Source organism: Periplaneta americana, chromosome 17 (assembly GCF_040183065.1).
Source record: "Periplaneta americana isolate PAMFEO1 chromosome 17, P.americana_PAMFEO1_priV1, whole genome shotgun sequence".
NCBI lineage: Eukaryota > Metazoa > Arthropoda > Insecta > Blattodea > Blattidae > Periplaneta > Periplaneta americana.
In genome coordinates, this window is record NC_091133.1 from 31,408,958 (window position 1) to 31,423,325 (window position 14,368).

General features: G+C 33.8%; 1 protein-coding gene across 1 annotated transcript in view; it reads right to left on the minus strand.

Annotated features, from left to right (window-relative positions):
- Nucleotides 1-1,962: 1,962 nt before the first annotated feature.
- The window catches only part of Nepl16 (Neprilysin-like 16), a 516,822-nt gene continuing 504,416 nt past the window's right edge, over nt 1,963-14,368 (minus strand). The window contains exons 14-16 of the mRNA XM_069816363.1: nt 8,207-8,368; nt 3,786-3,862; nt 1,963-2,385 (exon numbers count right to left, since the gene is read on the minus strand). Coding sequence (XP_069672464.1) covers nt 2,286-2,385; nt 3,786-3,862; nt 8,207-8,368 — 339 coding nt within the window. The 3' untranslated portion in view covers nt 1,963-2,285. The remainder of the gene's footprint in view (nt 2,386-3,785; nt 3,863-8,206; nt 8,369-14,368) is intronic.

Below are 14,368 nucleotides of genomic sequence, written 5' to 3' on the forward strand. Positions count from 1 at the left end.
AAATTTCAAATGGGAGTTGGTGTGAAATAAGGTACCATTTGATAGAGCTCTTCAAAACAAACAACTTTCATAGGAAACGTTTTTATTAATTCCTACTCTTTCAATGAGAAAACGTACAAAAAGACAATGTCATCAATATTGAGAAATGTTACAAGACGAAAATGAAACAAGACAATTAATTATTAATGTTGACATGTTACTTACAGGCTGGAGAATTCAATTAATTTTTTATAAATTTTCAAACTATCTGCCGTTCTGAGCAGTACACACTTGTACTCTTCTTCTAACAATGTCAGTGATCCTAATACTTCGGCGTGGTCAAGTGACTGGCAGAGTAGGAATTAATAAAAACGTTTCCTATGAAAGTCGTGTGTTTTGAAAAGCACTATCAAATGGTAAGCTTACCCTATTTGACCCGACTCCTATTTGAAATGTTAAAGCGATACGCCACTCATCCTATTTCCTGTTAGACCTGATTGATGAAATGAAGTTCTAGTGAAAGTTCACATGTGGTTTAGTTAAAAATATTTTTGTCTCAAAAATTTTCATGCACTAGTTTCCGAAATAAATGACTTACGGGTGATCCGAATCACCCATTGTCTTTTCGTACGTTTTCTCAATGAAAGAGTAGGAATTAATAAAAATGTTTCCTATGAACGTTGTTTGTTTTGAAAAGATCTATCAAATGGTACTTTATTTGACACCGACTCCCATTTGAAATTTTAAAGTGATACCCCACTGACCCTACTTCGTGTTAGAGCTGATTGATGAAATCAAGCTCAAGTGAAAGTTCACATGTGGTTTAGTTATAAATATTTTTGTCTCGAAAATTTTCATGAACTAGTTTCCGAAATAAATGACTGTTACGGGTGGTCTGAACCACCCTGTATATTCTTTAAAAATTAAATTCCTAACCATATTTTTTTAATTTGCTGATACTAAAACTCACCAAACTTAGATATTTTTCAATTATTTTATTATATAACCTTGGACGAAGGTAGGTACATTTTTCCCTCTCATCGAAATACACTACTTCTGACAAGCAAATATTCTCAGAGGAGCAGATGAAAAGTTAATTTTTTTTATTCAATGTTAGTAATGTCAAAACAAGTGCTTGGCCACTCCACCGCAATTACGAGGCCGTCCAGAAAGTGATTTTCCATGGGGTCATTTACAGAAAAAAAAACACAATTTCAGGAAAGATTTATTGGAACAGATACAGCAATTATTGCGCTATTTTTCAACATATTCCCTACCAGAATTGAAACATTTGTCATACCGTGGGATCAACAGGGACATGCACAACACGACACAAGGATACAAATATTGATCCCATGGTATGACAAATGTCTCAATTCCAGTGGAGAATATGTTGAAAAATAGAGCAAAGGTCGCTGTATCTGTTCCAATGATCTTTTCCATGAAATTGCGCTTTTTTTGTAAAGGACCCCCAGCGAAAATCACTTTCTGGACGGCTTCGCAATTGCGGTGGAGTGGCCAAAATTTGTAGAACCACTTGTTTTGACATTATTAACATGGTGGAAGAAAAAAATTAACTTCTTTATCTTCTCCCATGAGAATGTTTGCTTGGGAGCCATTGACGCACTTGTATGCGCTCATCTGACCATTCGTCCCCTACATCGAAGCATTACTTCTAGAACCTCTCTTCGAAATAGTCACACTTGTATAGAGACATTATTTGTGAATCCACGCGTTGAATTAGTCTGCTGTCAATGTTGTAGACCAGACTTTTACGGTTGTTTTGATATTAACTGCTATTGAATTACTTTTCTTCGAATCATCCAAAAAATAATGAATATATAGTCACTACCTGGAAGAACGGAGTGATGAAAAATTTGATAGACAATATTTTAATGGGGGTTCCTAAAGCGTGTATCTTAGTATGAAAAATGTATTATTACGAATAGGATATATATATATATATATATATATATATATGTGTGGTTAAACTTGTATAACTTTGTAATAATAAAATAACGTTGAAAATGTTAACTATTTCATTAACAATAAATTAGAGTTTAATTCCAAACATCTTTCATAAATTTAGATCTGAATATTGGAAACACGATTCCTGAAGTTTTCAAGACACATTTAAAAAAAAAAGGTTGATCAGATCTTCTAATGTGCATACCATAATTATCGTATCTTCAACGTTTCATGTCTCTAATGGCACATTTTTAATAATTGTCGCCAACATTTCCAGTAATGGGCAGTTTGATCATAACATTCTCTAAATGTCAATTTAACAAAATAGTCATGAAGTTTCACCAGGTGGAACATTTTCTAGTTGGGTTCATTGGAGATCCAATCGGGCAGTTGAAAGCCTCTGCGAAGGACGGCGAATTCATCATGATTCCATTCACCCTGAAAGAATGACGTTATAATTATAATAAATAACTATAGAATTCTGTGGATGTCATATGAAGGATGCAAAAGAAATTACTGTTTCATTCAAATCATAGGCTATATATGGTCCATTATTTATGCAAACTGCATGAGTGAAAGGTGATGTGAGTGGTATCACTAACAATAGATTTCAATTTACAGAATTACATCAGGAACTCCTTAATGTAGCCAGATCTTGCATATTTACGCTGTTATCGCCAAATGAGCATTCTTTGTCTAGCACCGTGGTCACCCTTTGTATGTTTTTTTTTTTAATTGGTTCTCTTACGACGCTTCAACGACGCGTTATCTAGCGTCTAAATGAAATGAAGGTGATAATGAGTCCAGGGTCCAGCGCCGAAAGTTACCCACCATATATTCTTAGTGGGTTGAGGGAAAACCCCGGAAAAACCTCAATCAGGTAACTTGTCCCAATCAGGACTTGAATCCGGGCCCGCTCGTTTTAAGGTCAGACACGCTAACCGTTACTCTACAGCGGTGCACTTTAGAGAGACCAGGGCTAGCTTACAACAGTTCGAATTTTACGAACAACTTAAGACTGTCAGTGATGTTCAAGTTGAATTGTCATCTGAAGATGAAAATGAGGGGAGTTTCATGAAAGATATTGAAACTGCCAATCGCTAGAGACAATGGAAATGCTATTTTCTATTTTGCTATTAATAGATAACTATGATTTATCAAAATTCTGAATTGAGTTCCATTTATTTTTCATTAATTTTGTGTTAATTTTATTGATGGTCTTTTCTCTTTGCCTTAGTGAAGGTGGCCGAAGTACACATTCCTGTTATTTAGGCTTCTAAATCGCTTTATTTTTCAGTACTTGTATACTAAACAAGATAACATCTATATATTTAATTTCAACTGTAGCAGAAAATTTTATGAAAACTCTACATACTGTGAGGTTATGTGATGTCTCAATTTAAAGCTGATAATATTAATAGCCTATTGCGGAAAAATCTAAATATTTTGTAGCGAAGTTCATAAAAAGCTTTAAAAAAAAGTGTGTCCGTCGCAGCAAAGCGTATACCGTAGGATATCTTGCAGTTCATTTCGTAGTGTTGTGCAGAAGGCCGTGGTTCACGTACTGGCTTTAAATGTAGCCTAATAAAACTACTTAACAGTTCGTTTCAACACATACATAGGCCTGAAATAAAATGAAAGTAGGCCTATATGATTTATAAATACTTTTTTGCCCTTTGATGGAAATCGGTAGCTATTTTGAGATAAACATTTCACGTGTATCAAAAGTAGTACCGGTATTCGTGCAAATAAGCACCACCCTTGCAGTATGTCGTAAAAACACTAACTTCAACATGTAAGGAGTAAAGGTATACAATTTTCTTACACTAGCTACTTACCGCTCCGGGAACGGTGTATGGAAATCCATTTCCACTAGAAGAATATAATCTTCTGGCGACAAACTCGAACAATATGTCTAGAATAGAAGGAAGGATAAATGCAGGTTGACATTCAATGACTTTAGAGAGCAATATTCAGCTCAAGAATAACTGTGTAATGACTAAGGCCGTGACATCGGTATATTTGCATTAGTTTCAGGTCGATTGAAGGTGAACACATGACGCCGGATGTGTTTCAAGTACAGACAGCGGAAGTAAATTTGACACACGAAAAGCAAGCATTTTCCGTGTTTTGGATACGATTATTGCGTACTATAAAATCAAGACAACACAATTACTGTGTATAAGAGTAAAATGAGTCATACAGATGTTTGACGGAAATGATGCAGTTTTCATAAGTAATGCCCAAACTCTTCTTGATGACTCAAATATTAAAGAACAGTGTGAATATATTTAATCTAATTTTGGATTTATCCCCTCTACAATCGAATGTCTCGAAAAGACTGGTGTGAAATTGGTGGAGCAAATTTCGATAGTAAATAATCTCATCTCAAAAGTAAATGAACTGCAAGATGATATGAGCAAAAAGGTGTGTGTGAAAATGAACATAGTAGTCTAATACAAAAAAAAATCGTTGGTTTCAATTCATTATGCAAAATTGCAACAGTTCTGTCAGATGACAAGTGCGATTGTCATCAACTTGACGTAGAAATGGATGATGGATGATATTTTACATATGCGCCCTTGGTTTCAGCCGATGGTAAACACAGTTTTTCCCCTTACAAGTTATACTATCCGACACTCGGCGGTCATTTTCATTTGAAACTTTGAAAATGAATGTTCTTGTTTATTGCAGCAGGAACCAAGACCAGTCAAACAACATGCAAGAAAAGTAAGGTACGAAATAGATGTGATAGATAAATTAATGTAAGAGTTAAATATAGGGAAAGCAAAATTGTACGCTATATACGTTTTCGGTATTCTAAAACTGTAATGTAAAAGTCTAAGTATTAAAAAATAAAACATCTTTTCAGACTTATGTTTTACCACATTAGTGGCAATTTAAGTATGATTTCCAACAATTATTCTCAACCTCACCAGCATTTTAGATCTTTCCGATATTAACCCTTATACACAGTAATTGTATTGCCTTGATTTTATAATACGCAATAATCATATACAAAACACGGGACGTGCTTGCTTATGCGTGTGTCAAATTAGCTTCCGCTGCCTGTACTTGAAACACATCGACTACATTCTGTCCGGCGTCGTGTGTTCACCTTCAATCTAATACAAATATACCGATGTCACGGCCCTAGTAATGACACAAGCGCTTTCTAATTTCTCATGTATGTTTCAAAGCCCAATTTCTTTTTATATGGGAAAATTATTAAAAAAATATACATGTACTGTAATAAGGGTAAATCCGATATAGTATTATGAAACCGATCAGTTATGTTCTTTTGAATAAAGAACGGTGCACAGATGTCGCTGGTAATTTGGAAGCATTGTTGACACTCATGTTTCTAAGAAATATAATTTGTCAGCAACAATTGATATTTACTCACTGTTTTCAGTAGCGAGAAGGATTCCGAGGTGCGCTACATTTTTGTGTTTGAAAATTCCTCTGCTGTGCTCCAACCACGAGAAAGTCTTTGCGGAATGAAACGGAGCGGTGTAATGCTGTGAATGAATGTTGATGTCATAAGATGTCATAAGGTCACACACGTGGGTACTCGTATCTCTATTGGCTCGCTCTCACAGCACAAACAATAACATTGTTACACACATATTTATACTACCCTAGTTACAAAATTAGATCACTGTTAATCTCCTGGTCTTTTAATCCCTCCATATAGGAAATAACATATGCAGGAGAGCGCACGGTTTTTAAACTGACGTTATAACGATAATATTATCTATCTACTTCGCTCCAATAGATGACGCAATAGTAAGCACATTCCTTTCACAGTTTATCTCCTGGTTGGAGAACAGTAGAAAACTTGTACCGTACTTCACTACATATTTTGTTAATAGTGTAAGTAAACGATATTTAATTTAATAGGAGTACTTTAAGGGATAGTGTAAATTATTAGAGATAAACTATTTTCATTTTCATTTAAAGCCCTTTTTAATGTAGTGTTGTTGTTTTGTCAGGTGACTCCGATCACGCGCGCACATTTTTTTATATAACCTTCGTCTGAAGTAGAAGACTACACATTCTTTAATGTTGAAGTCTAAGATATTTATTAAGACATTTATGAATTTATTATAGATATATTTTGTTATAAATGTTGAAACATTCTTTAAAAAAACATTTTAAAATTTAAATTTAATTAGTGATCGTTTTCACACATGAGTTGTATGCATCCGATTTAAAATGATAAAATAATGTGTGATCAGATTCACCTCTCATATTGAGGTGGCACCGATCAAAAATAAAAGTTTCAAAAAATGAAGTTGAAAACAATGGAGAATATTTATATTCGGTACACAGGATTCCAAAAAATAGGAGATTATAAAATTAAAACCCGCTTCGCTAGAATGTAACCTTATATGATTAATACTTAGAAAACTGAAAATTTTGATCGGATTTACCCCGTATTAACGTATGTAAAAAAAAAGTGGCCGCATTCGTGAACAGCGAATATTTTCTAAGTCCATTTCTGGTCACGTGATGTTACACAACGCATGCCCTTGTAGAAGCAGTTTCAGAACAATGGAATCGTTGGTATCTACGTCTCGTAAAGCAGCGGTAGAGTCCGCGCTTTATGACACGAAGATTGTGAGTTCGAGCCTTTTTCAAGTTATCATTTTATTTTTTTATCGTTCTTTAACGATAAAAATAATATTAAAGTTATCATTTATATTATGTTACCGTTCTTTAGCGTTATAAATAATAATCAAATTATTTTTATTTTGTTATAATGCGTTAGCGATATAAATAATATTCAAATTATCATTTAAATTCTGTTATTCTCTAGCGTTATAAATAATATTGAAGTTATCATTTATATGTTTTATCGTTCTTTAGCGATATAAATGATACTGAAGTTATTTATATTCTGTTATCGTTCTTTAGTGAAATAAAAATATTCAGGTTATCATTTATATTCTCTTATCGTTCTTTAGTGATACAAATAATATTAAAATTATAATTCTGTTATCGTTCTTTAGCGTTATAAATAATATTCAAGTTATCATTTATATTTTTGTTATCGTTCTTTAGCGATATAATTATATTCAATTATTATTTATATATTATGTTATCGTTCTTTAGCGATATAAATACTATTAATTTAATGTTAGATTTGGAATAATATAGCTGCATAATACTAGTATTAGTTCTTTATTCTTATATTATTACCGTCATTATACTATCCTGCAACACAATAAAATGAAAAGAAATGACGAGGATTTGAACCTGAGACGTTAAGATCTAAATTCCGACGTTCTTCCACCAGCTATGGGCCACAAGCAAAGAAACATATGCGGAAAAATTGGCCGAAACTTCCTCCAAGGCATCCTAATGATTTATGCAAGCTCATCCAGGATGCTTGGGATGCTGTGGCTGAAAACAGTCGCTATTTGAAAAGACTTGTCGATTCCATGCCAACTCGACTGCAAGATGTGAGGAAGATGGACTAAATATTGAATCGTGGCTTTTTGTTTTGTGTTTTGAACTTTCAATTGTTTGAATTTTGTAAGGCAGAAGCTAGTAAGTTGTTTTGTTTACGCCACGAAGTATATTTTTCTTGAGAATAAAATATTTTTTTCTTTCCATTTGTAGCCATAATGTCATAATAAATAATGATAAAGTCTTGGCATAATACATTCATGAACCTTATGTTAATTAATAAAACTGTCATAAAAGAGACAGGAACAATTATATTTTCTCTCTCTCTCTTAAAAAAAGCATAAAAAGCACAATTTTGCTTTCGAACGTACGGTCTCACGAATACCAGCCCGGAACGCTACCATTACGCTAGAACAGTAACACGCAGAACACTTTAATTATAACTGTAGATATCAGACCATGTGGTCGAACTACATGTAACATCGCCTATCTTCGAATTTTAGCGAAAATACCGAAGGATAGTTTCTAGAGAGCGGCCACTTCTTCTTTTGACGGCTGTACACACGCACATATATACACATAATAATAATAATAATAATAATAATAATAATAATAATAATAATAATAATTATTATTATTATTATTATTATTATTTATTTAATCTGACAGAGCTAAGGCGAGTTGGCCTTCTATTCCGCCCCGCCAGACTCTAATTCTGATTCACATACATACAACCATACATACATACATACATACATACATACATACATACATACATACATACATACATACATACATACATACATACACGCCAGTAGGCGATTGTAAATCCACTATTTTGTACCTGTGCTGCATTTAGAAAGAATAGTTGTCTGGGATTCAGGTTGATCCCAGGCAAACGAGGGTCGGGGGAATCGCCTTCCTGCATCTGGCGCCAAGCCTTATACGCAATCTGCAGTCCACTGATGTCCGCCATATTCTCGTTCCGCGTCACGTTCCAATCAAACTGCAAGGAATTGGCGAGATTTCAACGCTGCTGGCACAGCATACACAAAACATATGAATGGAAAATTTATTCCAGGAGAGTTTTAATGGTGGTGTTTGTTTTATTCTGTTATTTTACTACTGAAGCGTTTGATATGCTAAGTTCTATAGCCATGGCCGTCTTAACAGCATTACTGGCCCCCGGGCAAAGCAGTGTACTGGGCCCTGCCTACACAATCAGTCAATGGCTCATACGAGTAAAATGTAAATTATCTATAAAGTAAACGTAGCCTTCATTTATTGGTATTTTCAACAAAATCAGTGTTCTGATATTAAAAAAACGTGATGTACAGTACATCAAAGATTAGCCAATACAAACGCTTGGACATTATAACATGATCCTTGAGTTCGGAAAACAAAATTTTGACATAAAAGTTATACTTGGTTGGTAAATCATACTGACGGAGATAACACAGATGCACTTGATGAAATTACATTACCATTAATTATTTCTTATTGATCAAGTGTTCAACTCAAACATTTGTACATATATTATAAATTACACAATGGTCGTCAAAAGCTAACAAGCAGAATTTTATTTGAACTTCATAATAGTATTAATGGTACATGATGAACGTTTTCGGCTACATTGAGCAGGCTTCAGATCTAATAAACTTTATAAGCTTTATTAATACATTTATTTATTTATTTGTTTATTTATTCTGGTGTAGTTAAGGCCATCAGGCCTTCTCTTCCACAACACCAGGAATACAAATACAATAACAGAAATAAAAAGGAAAAAAAAAACACTATAAACGAAGTAAAGTCACACAAAAATATACACAGGTTGCAGTCACACAAACTTTAAATGAGTGTTTAAGTATAATTAATTGTATCCTAATTAACTAACATAAACAAGAAACTTGAGATTTTAATCTGGAGTAAAAAAAAAACACAAATCAACACTTCTAGCAATATCTAAAAAGCATTAAACAAGACAAAATTTTCCAATTTAATTTTGAATTGTGATAAAGTCCGGCAGCCCCTGACATCATTAGGTAGCGAATTCCAGAGACGAGGTATTTCTACAGTGTAGGAGGATGAGTATAGAGACGTTCTATGATGAGGGATAGAAAGAAGTGCTTGATATCGGTTTCGAAGAGTTGTAAGAAATTGAAAGCGCGATAAGAGATAATTCGGAGTAGAAGTATGCATGATTCTAAATAGAAGAGACAGTGAATGTATTGTTCTTCGTTCCTTCAGACGCACCCATGAAAGTAACTGGAGGGAAGGTGTTATATGGTCAAATTTACGAGTATTGCAGATGAATCGTATGCACACATTATGAACACGTTGTAGTCTCTCAGCTAAGAGTGAACTTACATTAGTTAGTAAGGAATCGCAATAATCAAAATGGGGCAATACAAGCGTCTGAATAAGATTCTTTTTTAGACTAAGTGATAGAAATTCTTTCATATGAAACAAAGAGTGAAGTTGAGAAAATATTTTTTTGCAAGTGTGTGTTACTTGGGTGTTCCAATTTAGATCGCTATCCATAAAAATGCCAAGATTTTTAACTGTTTCACTGTATTTAACAATAATCCCATTCAATGTTATATGTGTTATAGTACCACTATCAAGAGTACTTCGTAGACGATTATGTCCCATTACGATTGCTTGCGATTTCTCTGGATTTAACCTTAATCCAAATTTGTGTGACCACAGTGAAATCGAATTTAAGTCTTCGTTTATTTTATTTACTGCGTCACTAGTCTCGTCAGGGTGGAAATGCAAATAAATTTGCAAGTCGTCAGCATACATATGGTATTTGCAGTGTTATCATTTTAGTCACGTCATTAATATAAATCATGAAGAGTAAAGGTCCGAGAACTGATCCTTGTTGAATTCCAGATTTCACGACACACCATCTTGAAGAATAATCGCATGCAATGACACATTGTTGACGTTCGCGAAGGTAGGATTCAAACCAAGTAACAGAACTTTCAGAAAGATTCAGAAGTCTTAATTTACATAATAGAAGGTCCGTGTCAACAGTATCAAATGCCTTACTGAAGTCAAGTAATGTCAGTAATGTTAATTTACGTTCATCTGTGGCTTCACGTATATCCTCACTGATGTAATATAACTGGAGAGAGACCTGGGTGCAAGTATTAACATACAAATGAATGATATTAGACATTAATCAAATATTATAAATAAGTTGACAGTTAAAACATATGGCTTACGTATGTAACCACATATATGTCATTACGTTTGTACATTTGAATTGAATGTGTTTTACATGATTTTATAATTCCATTTTTATATATCTACTATGTAAATTTTAACCCTTAATTTTTTTTAAATATTTAATTGTAGTCTAATATAATTAATCTGTATTTATATACTTGCACCCAGATCGCTTTCTAATTATATTTAATCAATGTGTTATTAGATCTGAAGACGGCTCTATGTAGCCGAAAACGTTCATCATGTACCATTAATACTACTATGTAGTTCAAATAAAATTATGTTTGTGATAAGCTTATGACATATAGGGTATTTAGACATCAGCTTATCGAACCACTCAACATTTAATTTAAATTCACAAACATTTGCGAAGGAACGCCGTTAGGGGGGGGTGCGAAAAGGGTGTGCAAGCACCCCATAAAAGTCGGAACCCTTTTGCGCTCCCCAAAGAACATTTAAAATTATAATTTGGGCAATTTGTTAAAGCAATTACTATGCATAAGTTATTTTGAAGAACAAAAAGAAACATATTCCTATAAGAAAATTTTCATTAAGCGCAGGAATAAAAAACTAACAATTATTTAATCTATATTTAACATTTTGCACGTTTCACAGTTAAACGCAAATCAACGCTAATCTTTCTTTTATTCCCTTATTAAATAGTGTTACATATCGAACGTCGTTAGTATGAATATGTATTGGTGCAAAGCCGTCGACAATGAACATTCTCGGATGTCAGACTCAATTATTGGTAATGCTATATAATTATATTTATTAACATGAGCATTAATTCTGTCCTTTTCGCTTGGGAAAGCCCTCCTGCATTCCACTGCAAGACATTTAACTTTATGGGTCCATTCTTAAAAGAACGATTTGATACCGTTTGGGTATTTATCAACATCCAACCTGTACCCTTTGTGACCTTCAAGAAGCGATGAATAGGGATCATCTCCAACGCTGCCCAGCTCTAAAATCACTGACTGAATGTGCCAGATACTGGGAAGCGAGAAGCATCATGCCTCTTTTTAGGTCTTAGTTTTTAGTTCTTTAAGGATTTTGTTTAGTTCCTTCATTAGATTTAATTTTATTTTGCACTAAGTTAATTGTTTTAATTTTGAGGTTGTGTATAGGTAAAAGATAAAAGATAGATAAATAAATAAATAAATAAATAAATAAATAAATAAATAAATAAATAAATAAATAAAATTATATTTTTAGAAGAAGATGCACTGCGACAATCACATCCTCTGGCTGCAGGATTAGTTCTGTCTACTCTTTCAAGCATATCAGTCTAAAGAATTGTAAGGAAGATAATTTCCACTTCTCAATTTTATCGCTTAATCCTTCTGCCTCTGACTGTGTTCACTTCTGTGCAGTACTCAAAACATTACGTTTCATTTCTGCTCAATGAATTATTTACGAATTTCCCTAACACGTAATAAGTCTACAGTTTCCTTTTCCTCACTTCACATTATTAGGCTGGGATTACCATCAACTTTCGTTAGCGTTACGTTACGTTGCTTTCGGACGTACGTTGAACTTCTACCGAAGTTCAGAGGATGTGTATAGGTAGGACCATAAGTCACGTTACCTCCATAATATTTTAATATTTTGAAATTAATCAATTTCAATTTTGTTGTGGCAGAAAAATTCAGGAATATGACAGAAGATTGTTTACGCAAAACCCCTCGTCGAACATGGCGTCGTATTCAGTTATGTCATGATAATGACGGTGCACATACAGATATTATGGGTAAATAATATAATATCCTGCAATAACTCCTGCGTGCAAAATATGAAATTTTTCAGTAGGAAGAGGAAACACATTTATTCTTCTATGGCAGTAGTGCATAGGAGCCTGTGAATTCTTACATTTTCGAAAGAAAGAAATAGAATTACATATAGAAGATTTATTATTTGCTGAATCACTATATAAGTTATTTAATAGAGCAAAATTCTGAAAATATGTTACATAGGAGTTATTGCCGGAACAACGACGATATGTGTATGTATATGAGTCGTAGTTGTTATTTAGTTACTTAGTTCTGAAATAAATTATGGGGGTGGTAACGTGACATGGCCCACTCTGTATAATAGTTAACGTTCGTGACAACTGTAACATTCTGCCGGCCATGATGAGTACTGAAATGCATACGCCGGACAGTCAGCTGTTTATGATAAACATTGCATTTTATGGTAACTTTGTTTCGGACACCATAAATAACATAGCGGTATTAGAAAAATATGTTACGGCGGAATAATATGGAATGGTGACAATACTAAAATAATAATAATAATAATAATAATAATAATAATAATAATAATAATAATAATAATAATAATAATAAATACTATTATTGAAACTATATCATACAAGAATGTAAAAGGCGGTCAGAGCGTGGTGCCGACCACACCACCTCATTCTAGTGCCGAGGTCATGGAAAGCATGGGGCTCTACCTCCGTGCCCCCCAAGTGCCTTCATGGCATGTTACTGGATACCTTTACCTTTTTTATATCATACAAGAATATGGAATGAAGTATTCATTCAAAACTATTTAACATCTTGTGAGTTAAAGTTTTCCGTTGTTTCCTTTAGCAACATTATAACCAAATTACCACTTGACATAATTTCAAATTTGTAATAAGAAATTTAAGGTGGTGTTAAAGGACTATTTATTTTCATATTTACTCGTATCAAGAATTTCATTGTAATTAAATTATGTACAGGCCTACTGACATGTCCATGCGTACATTGTGTAAGCCTACTAAATAATTTACACCAAAAGAACTATGCTTTACGAAGCTTAAGCCTTTACTTAAAATAAGATAGGTATATCTTCTGTTTTGTTGGTTCTGTGTGTGCAGTTATATGCTGAACACAGCATATAACTGCAGCATTAAAAATTATTTTACACCAAAATGACAACGCTAAAACGTGGTAAGCATAGCACATTCTGCTTTTCTATAACCAAACAAAAATGGCGGTCCATAGTACGCCAGCATCCACAGGGAGAGCTTATGAAAGGTATGGTGCCTCTCTATCATATTATAACTCGTTGGCGCATATAAACGAATTTGTTCATTGTTGAGGCGAAATGACTGCTATGGAGGACAGAAAAGCTTGATTTTCATGTCAATCAATCGGTTATTAATGTGCAACGGCATTACCGAACAAAGTTTGGTGCAGATCCACCCAGTGGGCTTATAATCTGTAAATGGTACACACTAATATTTTAAGGCAAGTTTTTTTCGCAAGCAGTTGCAATATTTCATACGTTAATGCAAACCCTAAAACCAGAGGGCAAAGTGCTACGAAGATATTTCTGTATAAGTATGCAGACTTTAATTTTATTGAAAATGATGATGAATTTATTCTTTGCGTGATGTTATCTGGCGAAGCCAATTTTCATCCTTCTGGTAAGGTGAACAGACATTATTCCAGACTCTGGGGGTAGGAAAATCCGCGTACCTACTTGGAACTTGACTTTAGGCTTGATGTTTGCCGTGTTACTAAGGGGAAGGGCACATTGAACATCTTTAAGGTAAGGAACTAAACGTTTTGAGTTTCTCTTTCCATTGGTACTATTTTCGTGCACCTCAGATTAATAGAACTTAAATTACATGTGTTCGAAACCGAAAAGATCTTTTGTAGGAGACCTGTACTATTATGCCATATGCGATCGGGGACATTCAATCAAAATATAGTCCCTCATTTACGTAATCTTAAATTAATATTTTATTTAATATTTCAGTAGCAATATGGCCGCATTT